Source organism: Monodon monoceros, unplaced genomic scaffold (assembly GCF_005190385.1).
Source record: "Monodon monoceros isolate NGI ecotype Baffin Bay Population unplaced genomic scaffold, NGI_Narwhal_1 Super_Scaffold_21, whole genome shotgun sequence".
Taxonomy (NCBI): Eukaryota; Metazoa; Chordata; class Mammalia; order Artiodactyla; family Monodontidae; genus Monodon; species Monodon monoceros.
In genome coordinates, this window is record NW_021703778.1 from 146984876 (window position 1) to 147002241 (window position 17366).

The window sequence follows — 17366 nt, forward strand, 5'->3', positions numbered from 1 at the left end:
AAAAAAAGGGCTTCCCTGGTGGCGCAGTGGTTGAGAGTCTGCCTGCCGATGCAGGGGACACGGGTCCGTGCCCCGGTCCGGGAGGATCCCACATGCCGTGGAGCGGTTGGGCCCATGAGCCATGGCCACTGAGCCTGCGCGTCCGGAGCCTGTGCTCCGCAACGGGAGAGGCCACAACAGTGAGAGGCCCACGTATCGCAAAAAAGACAAAAAAACCAAAACAAAAACACCAAAAAAACCAAAACAACAACAACAAAAACAATTAAAAAAAAAAAGAAGCTTTATGGAGAAGATTCAACTGCAAGTAAAAGGAACGGAGAAAATGGCCTTTACCTGCTGGAGTGGGGTTTTGCATAGATGTGATGGGTCAAAAAAGCAAGTCCTGGGGGGGTTCTAAATTGGGAGGGGTATTCTAAGAATGGAGGGAAAGGGAGAAGACCCTCTGTAGGAATAATTCCAGTAGCAGTTTCTAAAACAGAGAAGCTACAGAGAATTCCTGGCTTACAGAACCCTATTTGGTCTTTCTGAACATGTATAATTATTATTACTTTAATATACAGTTTATACATTTATATATAAAGTATAATAAACTTTTACTAGCTCACATAAACTTTATCCATCTGGAGTAAATTACAAACATTTTTTCTCTAATTCGTCACATATAATTTGCCATACTTTAATACTGAGGAATATGGAGGAATTATTGCCAATCCAGACAAGGAGATACTCGAGTAACAGAAAAATACACCTAAAATAGTTTCTGCTAGCCTTTATTTGAGGAAATTTACACAAAAATCCCCAATCCAACACTTACAAGTGAATCTGTATAAATCCATAAATCCCACATGCCTCTTTCCATTAAACAAACATAAAAACAGGTTATGACAGGGGTTTATGACAATGGTATAACAAAGCTTACTTAAAACTATCACTTTCATCAATAATTTACAGGCTTTGTTGAATAACAGGTTCAAAAATGGAGGAAAGCAGATAACATCTTCGTTTTTAAAGCTGATTTGCTCTTGCACTAGTCTTTTATCAAAGGCAAATAATTTTACTTTTTAGATAAAATCAAACTGTGATATCAATGAACTTTAAACCAAAAGCACAAATTCCAAGTTTGTAGTCTTGGCATGAGTAAAAGGAAAGGACAGGAAAGAATTTCAGTTTCACAAAGTCACATGTGGGAACAAAACATCAGCCAAATAAAGTATTTTCCTCTCCTATCTTCTTCTTTGACATTTTGTCAGAACAGAAGACTACAACCAACTGAGTAGCTTTCATTGTTTCTAAAAAGGGAAAAGGCACCAGTCAGAAATATGAAAGTTTCTTGTTAGGCTAATGGTACAGAACAGTATTTCACCTTTAAACGTCTAAGGATGGATCTTAACTCACAAGTCTGGTTATTCTCTTCCCTGCTTGGATGTATCCTCTGTTGTTTAGTATATGTAATACCACAGATAGACTTTCTCAACATCTGCTGCCCTTATGGTGAGATCTGGCTGCCAGGTTCTCAGAAACAGTATCTATCAATTCTTAACAGCAGATGGCAATGTTGCACAAATTAATGACAGCACTACTTTTATGCCACACCAGAGGAATGGATAAAGGGAGTCAAAAGAGGGGGGAAAAAAAGGCTTTTGGGTTCACAATAGCTGGAACATTTACAGAACAGCCTGGAAGTTTAACAACATAACTCACTCCCTCTTTCCCCTTTGTACTTTATCCAGGTCATGACAGCACTGTTCTCTGTTAATTCCAACATGCTGCTTCTTAACTGCAAGCTGCAGAGCCCTAAGTCCTGTAATGCTTGTCATTGCGATGGGACAAGCCCTGTAACAGTCAGCAGGGTTAAAAAAAGAGATTACAGAAAGGACAAACTCCCACCCACTTTATTGGGAGAAGTGGGGAAAATATCAAGTGATGTTATTTTTTCACTGTTGTTTATGAACATGATCATTCGTGTCCACTCTTTTCTCTTATTTAGCTTAGTATTGGCCTTTAGGCACCTCATATTCCCAAAGTGATTATTGGATTTGCTTTTGTAACATATATTTTCAGGTATTTACTCGATTCATGATCCTTCCAGATGTGTTACCTTTTAATACTTCATATGACTTAATTGTCTAGATGGAATACATAAGAACAGAAATTAAGTCAGTGACTTGCCATGTAAGAAGACTTCGTAAATTTTACTTATATTTTCCTTTGTATAAGTTATGTTAAAAATTTAAGCAACCACATAACTGACAAAGGACTTGTATCTAGGATATATAAGGACTCCTCAAACTCAATAGTATAAGTCAACTATACTTCAATTAAAAAAAAACCTCAGTAGTAAAAAGAACACACAATCTAATCATAAAATGGGCAAAGGAACAGATATTTCACCAGGAAGAAATACAGATGGCAAATAAACACATGAAAGGATGTTCAACACCATTTACTAATAGGAAAATGCAAATTAAAACCACAATGAATATCATTACACACGCCTCTCAGAATGACTAAAAAAATTAAAAATAAATAGCAAATACTGGTGAGGATGTGGAGAAACTGGATTGGTCATACATTGCTAATGGGAACGTAAAATGACACAGTCATTCTGAAAAAAGCAGGACAGTTTCTTACAAAAATAAACATGTGTTTACCAGATAACCCAGCAATTGCTCTTTTGGGCACTTATCCCAGAGAAATGAAAATTTATGTTCACATAAAAACATGTACATGAATGTTCACAGCAGCTTTATTAGTAATGGCCCAAAACTGAAAACAACAGTGATGTCCTTCAGACGCTGGTTAAACTGTGGTACATCCACACCATGAAATGCTAATGAGCAATAAAGAGGAACAAACTAGTGATATATGCAACAACTTGGATGGATTTCAAGGGCACTATGTTGAGTGAAAAAAGTCAATCTCAAAAGGTTATATACTATGTGATTCCATTTATATAACATTCTTAAAATTACAAAATTAGAGAGATGGAGAACAGATTAGTGGTGCCAGAGGTTGGGGCTTGGGGTTAAGGAAGGAGGTGACTGTGGCTATAAAAGGGTACCCAAGGGATCCATGTGATGAAACGGTTGTGCATCTTGTGGTGGTGGTCACACATCCATACATGTGATAAAACTGCATAGAACTAAACACACATAAATACACAAAAAGAAAGAAGTTCAAGCGGCTGAGCACAAATATTTTAATTCTCTAAAATGAAATTTTCTTTAAGAGTAATCTACAGTTCAAAGCTCATTTCTATGAGGTGTCACATCCATTACACTTTTAAGAGACATAAAATTGTGAAAGGGTACCACCAGAAGCTATCTAAACATTTCAGCTAAGGGTCAAGAGAAAGTTAATGGTATTGTCACACAGAAATCCAAAGAGGACAATCAGAATGAAACAAGTTCAACATGGTCATACAAATGTTGGTAAAAGAACTAGAGTGGAAGCCCAAGCTGGTGAGCAAGTGGGAGAAGGAAAGAAAACATGGTTCAAACAGATCATACGAGGAAACCCAGTACAAATGCTGGCTTTGGCATTATCTAGGTAACCCCTATTTTTTGTCATAGGTGACTCTAATAATAGTCTTATTGTTGCAAAACCAGTCCAAATCCTACCAAGTTAAAAAGAAGTCCCTCTTTGACTTATTGGGTGTAGGTGGTAACCCACGTCCTCCCACACCAAAAGACATCAGTTCTAGCAAGAAAGCTCCAACGTGCCTTGATGGTGCTGCTGGTAGGATGTCTTAGGCCACGGACATCCCAGCGATGTTCTGCTGGCTAAGATACAAGGTGGGAGGAGACTGGGCTTTATTACTCAATCAACTTCTTGGCCTTGAAGAAGCGACGCAGGTAGAAGACCTGCCAGGTGGCTAGACCAATGAGGCAGAACATTGAAAAGATGCTGAAGTACAGGACCCGAGTGTTTGTGGACTCTAAAAAAAAAAAGCAAAAGCAGTGTAAATGTAATGAAGTGAGGCTCAGTAGGGTAAACGGCCAGGGGGAAAAGGCAATTAATTAGCTTCACTCTGCCCCTAGGCCTTACAGTAGGATCTCAGATAAGTTTTTTTCTTAAATTTTCATTATCCTATACATAAATGTTAAAAATTACAAAGATTAGTACTATTAGTTTGATACACTATGAGCTGACTGAGAATATGGTCAACTGCTTATCACAGAAAAAAACTGCTATTCCCTTGAAAATTTAACAAGGCTCATTTACCTGTAGAGCAACAACACGGAAGTAAGCAATTATCCTTCCACATAACCCCCTTTGGCAAATCTGAGAAAAAGGTACACCAGAATTTAAAGTTTGGGGATCTATCTCCTTTACGGTGCACGTACTAAGAAACAAGAGCTTCCCTCCCCTCACCATTGGTATCACGCATCTCTTCCTCTCGCTTCTTCATATAGGCAAAATCATTAACAATAGATTCTGAAAGGTCTTCTAGGCGTCGTAGCTCTACCTCCAAAGGTTTGAGCTTCTCAACTTTTGCAATCTGGAAAAGAAAGGAATTATGAACACACTCCCTGAAAAAACTGCTACAGTCAAGAACACAACATAACAGAGGAGTCTTTTTAAAAGTTTCGCCAAACTTAAAATTTCTTCTGTCATCATTCTAACACATTTTAAAATTGGGGCTTCTTCCCTTCCCTACTGTCTATATGTTTCCATCTCAGACTTTTTTTATACTTTAATTTTGATTAAAACCTCCTTAGTAGTACTATAATATGGTAGCCTATAAAATAAGATATATTATTTTTCCAAGATTTCTGACTTTAATAAAGCATTTTACTTTGCCTTTCCACTTTTGTCTAAGAAATAAGCAATATTATTAGCATAAGTGTGAGCGTCATAGTATTAGTCAAATGTGGTTTTGAGAAGAAAACACACCGAATTCCCAATAGGGAATGCACAGGAATGAGAGAGTACATATAAATATAACATTAAGATAATAACCCAAACTGCAAAATTAGAGAATTCTGGTTTGCTCATTTAAATCCCACAACGCTTTAAGGTTTGTAACAGAGCTCTAGAACCCAGATGAATCCTAGCTCTGCTTAAAAAAAAAAAAAATCCACCGAGTGTTTTTTTGTTTTTGTTTTTTAACATCTTTATTGGAGTATAATTGCTTTACAGTGTTGTGTTAGTTTCTGCTGTATAACAAAGTGAATCAGCTATATGTATACATATATCCCCATGTGTTTTGTTTTTAATTACACAGCCAGTTATCAAAATAAATCTCCAAGGACATCACTGTGTGCTAAGGAATGAAGGGTATGAGAAATAAACTGTCTTCCTTTTTCACCCCAGACCACTGTGAAACCTCCAAGAGTATCTAGTAACTAAAGGCATATATGATCAGAGAGAGGATTTCATTATTCTATTTGTTTTTTCTTTATCAATCTTAGATTATGATTTGTATTAAAATGGGGATATAACACCAGAGCATTTCAGATCTTAAAATTCATATACCAGTTGCTCTTACATGTTTTCCACAGAGAACTCTTCAAAAGATATTTCTACATCTGCTTCTTTACTCCCTATACATTCTCTATACAACTCCCCACTTTTTCTTAATCACTGCGCCACCAAGGAAGTCCTAAGGTACCTAAAATATAGTGATGGATTTGTAATGATCCACCTAAGTTTCTTTCACTGGATGTACATTTTCTTACAATTGTAAAATGTTGGATACAGTTAATAGCTTGACTGACAGCTAGCTACAGAACAGAATAAAGCTAACTGGTTATAAGATTTACAATGATTAGTTAATACACTGAGCTAACACTCTTAGCTGAATACCCAAACACCAGGTTTTGCCATTAACCTACAATATATATCTGTTAATTGATTTCATATAGAGGTGCAGAGCAAAGAAATCCCCCCAGGAAAAAGATACAAGACATATATAATAAGCTGAACCTTAGGCTGTTTAACATTTTCCCTCCTGGTATATGCTTTCCCCTCCAAAGCTTCTTGAATGAGATAGTATGAAGGCAACAGCATGATACATCTTTAGAGATAAGTGCTTTAAGGCTCCTTAAATAGAAACTTATAAAAGGAACTGGAAGTGACACTATGGCTGTACCTCTCTCTGCCAGCTGAAAATAATATTCTTAAAAATTACTTTGAAGACTACTTCTAACTCCCCACTCTTTTTTTGGTTAAATGACAATAGCCCAAAGGCCTAAAACCCCAAAAAGGAGGATGGAATGAAAATAAATTTGGTACTGAGAATAGCCTTTGTAGAATATAGTCCCCCAAACCTGTCCCAATCCTTTTCCTTTCTGGTGTTTCATTTATTTTTTAGCTATACAAGAAACATATAAATATGTCCCCTTACTAAAGAATTTAAATTATTCAGAAGCAAAGGAAACAAAAACAAAAGGCCCATCTTCACAGCTCCTCGATCCCCACATCCACACATTCCTTCCCAGAGGTGGTTATGAACTTGGTGTATTATCTTTCTAGACCTTGTCAGAAGATAACACACTATTTACGCCTTTGTATGTATATAAATGTACATAGGAAAATATAATTAAAAACATACTTATAAATGCGATCATAATGTATATGTTGTTCTAAGGCTTCCTTCTTTTCATTTAATAAAATCTTTCCAAAAACTTCAGTGCTGGGCTTCCCTGGTGGCACAGTGGTTGAGAGTCTGCCTGCCAATGCAGGGGACCCAGGTTTGTGCCCCGGTCCGGGAAGATCCCACATGCTGCAGAGCGGCTGGGCCTGTGAGCCACGGCCGCTGAGCCTGAGCGTCCGGAGCCTGTGCTCCGCAACGGGAGAGGCCACAACAGTGAGAGGCCCGCTTACCGTAAAAACTTCAGTGCTTGTAGATTCACCTCATACTTACTTCTTAACTGCTACATAGTACTCCATATGGCATATGGGCCACTGTTTACTTAATCATTCAATTTCCTAACCCCTTTTCTAGTATAGGACCTACTGTAGACTCTATACTTCTATTCATAACATATCATCCAAGTCGATTTCATTTTCTCAATGAAATCCCTACTCAATCCTGCCCTTAATTCAGTAAATTATTTGCAGACTTCCTGAGTGGGATGAAGGTCTCTTTCCCTAAAAAACATCTCTGCCTGATAACTACCTTTATTCTTGATATTAGTTTAAAATCCAGCAAACGTAAAGAATTGCCAAAAGACTAAAACAATATTGAAAACCAACTTGCTATTTCAACCATCTAACATACCATGGATACTCAGTGGAAATAACAAAAATAATGAATATATTTCTACATTTAATCTAAACCTAGAAATCAAAACAAATGTAAAAAGGTTTTTCTGTTTTGTTTTTTAACATGTTAATACCCTAACAATGTTTTTCTGAGGGCTTATTATGTGCAAGGCACCAAGATAAATTATGATCTCTGCTCCTAAGAAGCTCACAGTCTCGTGGAGAGGCTCACCTAAAAAGCTACAACCATAATATAAAGCACTATGTATTAACTTCTACAACAAAGGTACACATTGAAAGTGGAATGCAAAGAAAGTAGCACGAACTTAATTACAATTGGAAGAATAAAGGAAAGCTTAACAGGAAGTGGGGGAGTTGGGTCATACAAGGTGTACAGGATTTTAAGAGATGGGAGAGACAGATATTTAAGGCTGAGGGGAACCTGCAAACCAAAACATGTAGGGAAGAAAGTACAGGCCCTGCTTAGGAGGCCATGAGTAGCCATAAAGTAGGTAGATGTGCGTGTGTGCGCGCATGCGAGCTTGTGGGTGGGTGATGGGTAACAGCAAATATAAGCCTCAAAAGTTAGGCTGGGGCTTCCCTGGTGGCGCAGTGGTTGGGGGATCTGCCTGCCGATGCAGGGGACGTGGGTTCGTGCCCCGGTCTGGGAGGATCCCACATGCCGCGGAGCGGCTGGGTTCTTGAGCCATGGCCGCTGAGCCTGCGTGTCCGGAGCCTGTGCTCCGCAGCGGGAGAGGCCACAGCAGTTAGAGGCCCGCGTACCACAAAAAAAAAAGTTAGGCTGGAGCTAAATTGAGGATGAGGATGAAGAAGGTAATATAATGAATTAGACCTATTACTATATACCCAGAAAGTGATCCGTATTTTATACTCTCACTTAATCCTCATAACATAATCCTATATATGGTGAATATTATTATTCCTAAATTTCTCAGATGAGGAAATTAAGGCTCAGAGTGTTAAATAACTTGCCCAAGGTCTCAGAGCTTGGTTGAGCTAGAATTGCAATCCAAGTCTGAGTTTATATTTTATTCTGTAGGAACAAAAAATTTGGTGAAGAAAACCAGATGACTAGACTAAGTTTTATCTGGATCAAAAGTGAAGTGAATGTGCTATATAGTAGGCCACAAGGATCTGGGTAAGTTGTCCAGTTTATCAGTTAAGCTTCATAAGTTTCATACTGCATTACTCTCATTTTTATAACTAATAGAATAAAATTTTAAAACAAATTATCCTAAGTATTTTAAAGTAGACCCTCTTCGCTTGCCCAGGACTAAGCATTCAAAGAGTATCATCAAGGGACTTCCCTGGTGGTCCAGTGGTTAAGAATGCGCCTTCCAATGCAGGGGACGCGGGTTCGATCCCTGGTCGGGGAGCTAAGATCCCATAAGCTGCGGGGCAACTAAGCCCGTGCACCACAACTACTGAGCCTGTGCGCCACAACTAGAGAGCCCACGTGCTGCAACTACCGAGCCCACGCACTCTGGAGCCTGCACACAACTAGAGAGAAGCCTGAACATCACAACGAAGATCCCACATGCTGCAACTAAGACCCAATGCAGCCAAATAAATAATAATAATAAGAGTATCATCAAGACTTTATATCAGTCAGTACAAAAAGCTAATAGGAAAACCTCTATCAATATCCCCACTGACTGCTGTTATGCTATTCAAAACATCTGATTCAATGTTCAGTGTCTGTAAGAATGTGAAATTACACATCTCACGAAGGCAGGCCATTATTCTGGTCTACTTTTCTCTTCCAAGGTTGGAAGGATGATGTGTGTTTTGCCAACAGTCTGATAAAAGCAAACCCTATTTGACAATGTGTACCATAGGTTCTCCACTAGGAGGTAGCATTCCCCTTGTAGGCTGCATTTAACCATTAAATAATCAAAAATATCAGAGCTACCAGAGACTTCATTTTACAAATGAGGAAACTCATGATTCCATAGTTATTCAGTCCTTTGAGGGGAAGACCAAGACTAGCAGTACCACAGTCTCTTGACTCCCTACCCAGGGTCACCAAAGCATTTAGTATCAAAACTGCAAAGCTCTGCTGTAAAATGTAAGCAGAAATGAATCCCTGACTTCCAAAAGCGTACACACTCAGTGTACCCAAATCGTACCTATCTTTCCAGCCTTAACCATGAAGCCTCCTTTAACCACTACTGTTAACACTAATTCCCTCTTCCCTAATGCCCTACAACACTCAGACTGTGTCACACAATTAACAATCATATACTGTCATATTCACATTGTTTTTGCTTTTTATCCTTTTCCCCCACACTAGTTTGGATCTTGAACTCAACAGAATTAGAATGATATATACCTTGTGTAGTCCCACATGCCTGATACATGGTACACACTTGTAGCTAACCCATTAGGTCCATTCTATGCCTTCTTTAAGGAGCCAGCGTTCTCATAGCAGCTATGTGCTGCTGGTCCCCTGAAGCACACACTCCCTGTATGTTAAGAGCACTCTGCATTTACTTTCACTCAGCATTCATCTTCACCAGGCACACTGCCTAGGAAAAAGTTCTCTCTACCACAGTATCTATCACTCTTCATCTGTAATGGTAGGTATTGCTTGGAAAAGCTTTCCCTGTGTATCTACGACACCTCCAAAATAACCGTAAAATTACTCTTCTTAAACCATATCCAAATCTTCCATTCCTCTAATGATGATCTGAATCTAAAGAATTCAGAGTTCTATGTAATTGTACCAAGGAAAGGTATTAAATCTGAAAGACTGCTTCTTAAAACACACATGTGAAACCAGCCTCTAGAGAATCACTAGATTCTTTCCCTTGGTGGAACACTGAGAAACTCAAGAGAGAAGCTTCTTGAGGAGAACCAGATTCAGACAAATGACTCTGTTATCTCCACACCCCACTCCACAGCCCCTGCAAATTTTAGAAGCATAGTAATAAAAGTGGAGACCATCCAGTCTAACACAATCAAGATAATGAAGACAGTCGTACACCCAAAGGCAAGTCTACTTATACATGGGGGCATGTGAATCACAGGCTTCTTCAACGAAGGTCAAAAGGTCAACTGTGCAAAATAAGTCCAGCTGATACTGCCAACCTTAGGGCTAAATGAATGAAATTTAGAAAGATCCTATTTACTCTGTCATAGCCATTTGGCAGTTTCTAGAAAGGGTAGGAGAAGGGAACTAAAATCTACTGAACTGATCACCTATGTGTCAGGTGCCTTACCCATGTTATTTCATTTAACTTATGTCAAGAAAGGGATTTTGGATCAAGTATATAAAACCAGAGTTCCTCCTTCATGAGGGCATTCAGAGAAACAGAACCTTTGGAAAGCCTTCAGCTGTTGCTCCAACAAGTGCAACTGTGTTTTTGGTGTATTTGTTGGTAGCAAATGGCATACTAATAGACCCCTAGGCAAAACATGACTTTAGTTGAGTTGAAAATGTGGACATCCAAGCAAGAGGGGACATACACAGCCCAAGAGTTAGAGGATATGTCAGACAGCTCGTTCTTGGTGGGATAATTGCCTTCATTCCCACAACTGTAAGATTAGACAGTAAGTCCCTCCAAACCGCTGATCTAGTTCACAGACCACAAACTAAAAAGAAATGGCTCAATTCACATACTGATTCTACAAAAATGCCACCCTCTGAGGGGCAAATGCCACCCTCTGATAGGGGTGAGAGGTCCTTAAAATACAATGGAGGGAATCAAAAGTGCTTTATTTCTGAGGAAATACACATTCTTTCTCTTTAAAGAATTCAAACTACAAGACTATGCTTCTTTACAAAATGGCAACCATTCTGCCTTCAAATAATGTCACCTTACATTTGTATCGTGTTTACATAGCAATTCACATGCATTAACTAATCCTCCATAACAATTTAGTAGGTAGTGTGGTACTCTGTCCAGCTATTTAGACAGCGATTACTACTAAATCTTACAGGACCACATGGGATTTCAGAATTATGAAGTCCGCAAATGTGAGGGAGAGCTGTGATGTGAAAAAAACATTAAAAGAAATGTGCCACCTTCCTGAATCTAAATACTGATGCTGAAGGGCCACAATCCTCTGGAGATAAAGTCTCTCCCTTGCCTCAAGGACCTGAAATTAAATGCCTCAAAACCTCTACATAGGCTCAGTGCTCTCTGGTAATTAACCACTCAACAAGTGCTTCTATTATCCATGTTCTTGTCACAGGCATTAGCCCAGAGACAACTAATAGCTATTTCTGAGCAAGGTTTAAGGCACAGACTGAGAAAAGGCCTAGTCTTTGGCCTGTGTAATAACCACTTGTCCTCCTCTGTCTCAGTCTGATCTGCTTTTCGTGGGGTGGGGGAGTGGGGAGGTAGACCACCGAAGAAAGCAGTGGGAGGAGTTTCTTGGTTAAGAAAGAGAACTTAAGAGTTGTGTTGTAACCATGTGCGTAAAGAAAGGCTTAGGACGTGCCAGACTTCTGAAGCAGGAAGCAGGCAAAGGAAGCACTGTGGTTTCCTTTCTGCTAGGGATTCCCCTCTTGGGTTAAGTAAAAGGTCAGGAAAGATAAAGGCCCTTTCCCAGTGTAAACAGAGTCCAAGGATGATGGAAATTCCAGGAGGTATGGGGATTCTAAAATGCCACATGGGGGGTGGCGGAGTCAAGATGGCAGTGTGGGAAGACATGGAGTCTGCGTCTCCCCAAAACTAGGGTGCCTGCAGGATGCTGGTGGGGGACCTCCACGCCCAAGGTGACAGGAGGAAACCCCAAGCGAACTGGTAGGATGTGGGGGGACTGAGAGGGGAGGAGAAGTGGAGGCCAGATAGGACCAGCGCTCCTGAGGGGTGGCTGGAGGGAGGGGAGGGTTTCCCACGCCTGGAGGGACCCTTGGGGGCTCGGATCGGGGGGAGCATGCTATCCCCTGCCCAATCGGCAGAAGTCTGCCTGGCTCTCGGGCTGGGTCCTACCCCCTCAGAGGCCCCCTCGGGGCTGCGTGGGTCCTGGGGGCATAGGAGGGAGGCCAGGGAGATCAGGAGAGGCAGGTGGGAGGGGGCCCTCTGGGATGGCCCTGGCCACTTGAGCCCGGAGACCTGCTGAGCTCCCAGGTGGGGTCCCCCACCCTCTGAGCCCCTTCTGTTCCTTGAGCCTAAGCGCCCCCTCCCCGGGCCTTTTCCAGCCCTAAGCATAAGTCCTAACCATAGGTCCCGCCCACCACCCAAGCCCCGTCCCTGCTTAGGCCCCACCCTCCACAGCCAAGGCCTTTTCCACCTTTCTTTTTTTTTTTTTCCTCTCCTCCTTTCTTACTACTGTGGTTCTGTTTTACCTTCTGGTTGTTGTTTCAACTATATTTTAATTTTTATATTCTTTCTAACATATCTGCTAGTTTCCTAGTCTAATTTTATTTTTTTTCTTTGTCATCATTCTACCCCCCCCTTTTTTTTTTGCCACTCCGTGTGGCTTGCAGGATCTTGGTTCACGAGCCAGGGGTCAGGCCAAAGCTCCTGTGGTGGGAACTCCGAGTCCAAACCACCAGACTAACAGAGAACCTCAGACCCCAGGGAATATTCATAGGAGTGAGGTCTCCCAGAGGTCCTCATCTCAGCACCAAGACCCAACTCTACCCAACAGTGTACAAAGTCCAGTGCTGAAAGCCTCAAGCCAAACAACCAGTAAGACAGGAACACAATCCCACTCATCCAAAAAAAAAAAAAAAAAAAAAAGAAGGAAACAGCAAAAAAATATGTCACAGATGAATGATCAAGGTAGAAGCCTAAAAGATCAAATAAATGAAGAGGAAACAGGCAATCTGCCTGAAAAAGAATTCAGAGTAATTATAGTAAAGATGATCCAGAGTCTTGGAAATAGGATGGAAGCACGGATTGAGAAAATACAAGAAATGTTTAACAAAGACCTAGAAGAACTAAAGAACAAACAGAGAAGAACAACACAATAACTGAAATGAAAAATACAGTAGAAGGAATCAATAACTGAGGCAGAAGAACGAATAAGTGAGCTGGAAGACATAATCATGGAAATAACTGCCGAGGGGCAGAATAAAGAAAAAAGAATGAAAAGAACTGAAGACAATCTCACAGACCTCTGGGACAACACTAAACGCACCAACATTTGAATTATAGGGGTCCCAGAAGAAGAGAAAAAGAAAGGGTCTGAGAAAATATCTGAAGAGATTATAGTGCAAAACTTCCCTAAAATGGGAAAGGAACTAGTCACCAAGTCCAGGAAGCACAGAGAGTCCCATCCAGGATAAACCCCAGGAGAAAGAGACAAAGACACATATTAATCAAGCTAACAAAAATTAAATTCAAAGAAAAAATATTAAAAGCAGCGAGGGAAAAGCAAAAAATAACATACAAAGGACACCCCATAAGGTTATCAGCTGACTTTTCAGCAGAAACTCTGCAGGCCAGAAGGGAGTGGCAGGATATACTTAAAGTGATGAAAGAGAAAAACCTACAACCAAGATTACTCTATCCAGCAAGGATCTCATTCAGATTCTACAGAGAAATCAAAAGCTTTTCAGACAAGCAAAAGCTAAGAGAATTCAGCATCACCAAACCAGCTTTACAACAAATGCTAAAGAAACTTCTCTAGGCGGGAAACACAGAGAAGAAAAAGACCCACAAAAACAAACCAAACAAACCCAAAACAATTAGGAAAATGGTAATAGAAATATACATATCAATAATAACCTTGAATGTAAATGGATTAAATGCCTCAACCAAAAGACACAGACTGGCCAAATGGATACAAACACAAGACCCATATATATGCTGTCTACAAGAGACTCACTTCAGACCTAGGGACACATACAGACTGAAAATGAAGGGGTGGAAAAAGATATTCCATGGAAATCAAAAGAAAGCTGGAGTAGCAATACTCGTATCAGATAAAATAGACTTTAAAATAAAGACTGTTACAAGAGATAAGGAAGGACACTACATAATGATCAAGGGATCAATCCAAGAAGAAGATATAACAATTATAAATGTTTATGCACCCAACATAGGAGCACCTCCATATATAAGGCAAATGCTAACAACCATGAAAGGGGAAACTGACAGTAACACAATGATAGCAGGGGACTTTAACACCCCACTTATACCAATGGACAGATCATCCAAGCAGAAAATAAATAAGGAAACACAAGCTTTAAATGACACAACAGACCAGATAGATTTAATTGATATTCATAGAACATTCCACCCAAAAGTGGCAGAATACACTTTCTTCTCAAGTGCACACAGAATATTCTCCAGGATAGATCACATCTTGGGTCACAAATCAAGCCTCGGAAAATTTAAGAAAACTGAAATCGTATCAAGCATCTTTTCTGACCACAATGCCATGAGACTGGAAATCAATTACAGGAAAAAAACTGTAAAAAACACAAATACAGGGACTTCCTGGTAGCACAGTTTAAGAATCCACCCGCCAATGCAGGGGACATGGGTTCAAGCCCTGGTCCAGGAAGATCCCACATGCCGTGGAGCAATTAAGCCTGTGTGCTACAACTACTGAGCCTGTGCTCTAGAGTCTGTGAACCACAACTACTGAGCCCTCATGCCACAACTACTGAAGCCTGCCCGTGCTCTGCAACAAGAGAAGCCACCACAATGAGAAGCCCGCACACCGCAACGAAGAGTAGCCCCTGCTCGCTGCAACTAGAGAAAGCCTGCACGCAGCAACAAAGACCCAATGCAGCCAAAAAAAAAAAAAAACCCCACAAATACATGGAGGCTAAACAGTGCACTACTAAATAACCAAGAGATCACAGAAGAGATCAAAAAGCACATAGAAACAAATGACAATGAAAACACGACAACCCAAAACCTATGGGATGCAGCAAAAGCAGTTCTAAGAGGGAAGTTTATAGCAATTCAATCTCACCTCAAGAAACAAGAGAAATTGCAAATAAACAATCTAACCCTACACCTAAAGCAACTACAGAAAGAAAAACAAAGAAAACCTGAAGTCAGTAGAAGGAAAGAAATCATAAAGATCAGAGCAGAAATAAATGAAATAGAAACGAAGAAAACAATAGCAAAGATCAATAAAACTAAAAGCTGGTTCTTTGAGAAGATAAGCAAAATTGATAAACCGTTAGCCAGACTCATCAAGAAAAAAAGGGAGAGGATGCAAATCAATAAAATTAGAAATGAAAAAGGAGAAATCACAACCAACACTGCAGAAATACAAAGGATTATAAGAGACTACTACAAACAACAATATGCCAATAAAACTGACAACCACGAAGAAATGGACAAATTCTTGGAAAGGTAAAATTTTCCAAGACTGAACCAGAAAGAATTAGAAAATATAAACAGACCTATCACAAGCAATGAAACTGAAACTGTAATTTGTTGTTGTTGTTGTTTATTTATTTATTTTTTCTTATTAGTCATCCATTTTATACACATCAGTGTATACATGTCAATCCCAATCTCCCAATTGAAACTGTAATTTAAAATCTTCCAACAAACAAAAGTCCAGGACCAGATGGCTTCACAGGCAAATCCTACCAAACATTTAGAGAAGAGCTAACACCGATCCTTCTCAAACTCTTCCAAAAAATTGCAGAGGGAGGAACACTCCCAAATCCATTCTACGAAGCCACCATCACCCTGATACCAAAACCAGAAAATGATACCACAAAAAAAGAAAATTGGAGACCAGTATCACTGATGAACAGAGATGCAAAGTTCCTGAACAAAATACTAGCAAACAGAATCCAACAACATATCAAAAGGATCATACACCATGATCGAGTGGGATTTATCCCAGGGATGCAAAGATTCTTCAATATACACAAATCAATGTGATACACCACATTAACAAACTGAGGAATAAAAACCATATGATCATCTCAATAGATGCAGAAAAAGTTTTTGACAAAATTAAACACCCATTTATGATAAAAACTCTCCAGAAAATGGGCATAGAGGGAACCTACCTCAACATAATAAAGGCCTTATATGACAAACCCACAGCAAACATCATACTCAATGGTGAAAAGCTGAAAGCATTTCCACTAAGATCAGGAACAAGACAAGGGTGTCCACTCTAGCCACTCTTATTCAACATAGTTTTGGAAATCCTAGCCACGGCAATCATAGAAGAAAAAGAAATAAAAGGAATACAGATTGGAAAAGAAGAAGTAAAACTGTCACTATTTGCAGATGACATGATACTATACGTAGAAAATCCTAAAGATACCACCAGAAAACTACTAGAACTAATCAATGAATTTGGTAAGGTTGCAGGATACAAAATTAATGCTCAGAAATCTCTTGCATTCCTATACACTAACAACAAAAAATCAGAAAGAGAAATTAAGGAAACAATCCCATTTACCATCACAACAAAAAGAATGAAATACCTAGCAATAAACCTATCTAAGGAGGTAAAAGACGTGTACTCAGAAAACTATAAAACACTGATGAAAGCAATCAAAGATGACATAAACAGATGGAGAGATATACAATGTTCCTGGATTGGAAGACTCAGTATTGTGGAAATGACTATACTACTCAAAGCAACCTACAGATTCAATACAATCCCTATCAAATTACCAATGGCATTCTTCACAGAATTAGAAAAAAATTTTTACAATTCATATGGAAACACACAAGACCCCAAATAGCTAAAGCAATCTTGAGAAAGAAAAATGGAGCTAGAGGAATCAGGCTCCCCAACTTCAAACTATACTACAAAGCTACAGTATTCAAGACAGTATGAACCGGTTTTCAGGGCAGAAATAGAGACACAGATATAGAGAACAAACATATGGACACCAAGTGGGGAAAGTGGCGGGGGTGGTGGTGGTGGTGGTGGTGTGATGAATTGGGAGATTGGGATTGACATATATACACTAATATGTATAAAATAGATAATTAATAAGAACCTGCTGTATAAAAAAATAAATTAAAAAAAGAAAGACAGTATGGTACTGGCATGAAAACAGAAATATAGATCAATGGTACAAGATAGAAAGCCCAGAGATAAACCCACGCACATATGGCCACCTAATTTACAACAAAGGAGGCAAGAACATACAATAGAGAAAAGACAGCCTCTTCGATAACTGGTGCTGGGAAAACTGGACAGCTACATGTAAAAGAATGAATTTAGAACACTACCTAACA

General features: G+C 39.5%; 1 protein-coding gene across 1 annotated transcript in view; it reads right to left on the minus strand.

Moving 5' to 3' along the window:
• Window positions 1–754: 754 nt before the first annotated feature.
• TMED10 (transmembrane p24 trafficking protein 10) overlaps window positions 755–17366 on the minus strand; it is a 44481-nt gene continuing 27869 nt past the window's right edge. The window contains exons 4-5 of the mRNA XM_029238036.1: window positions 4375–4501; window positions 755–3937 (exon numbers count right to left, since the gene is read on the minus strand). Coding sequence (XP_029093869.1) covers window positions 3816–3937; window positions 4375–4501 — 249 coding nt within the window. The 3' untranslated portion in view covers window positions 755–3815. The remainder of the gene's footprint in view (window positions 3938–4374; window positions 4502–17366) is intronic.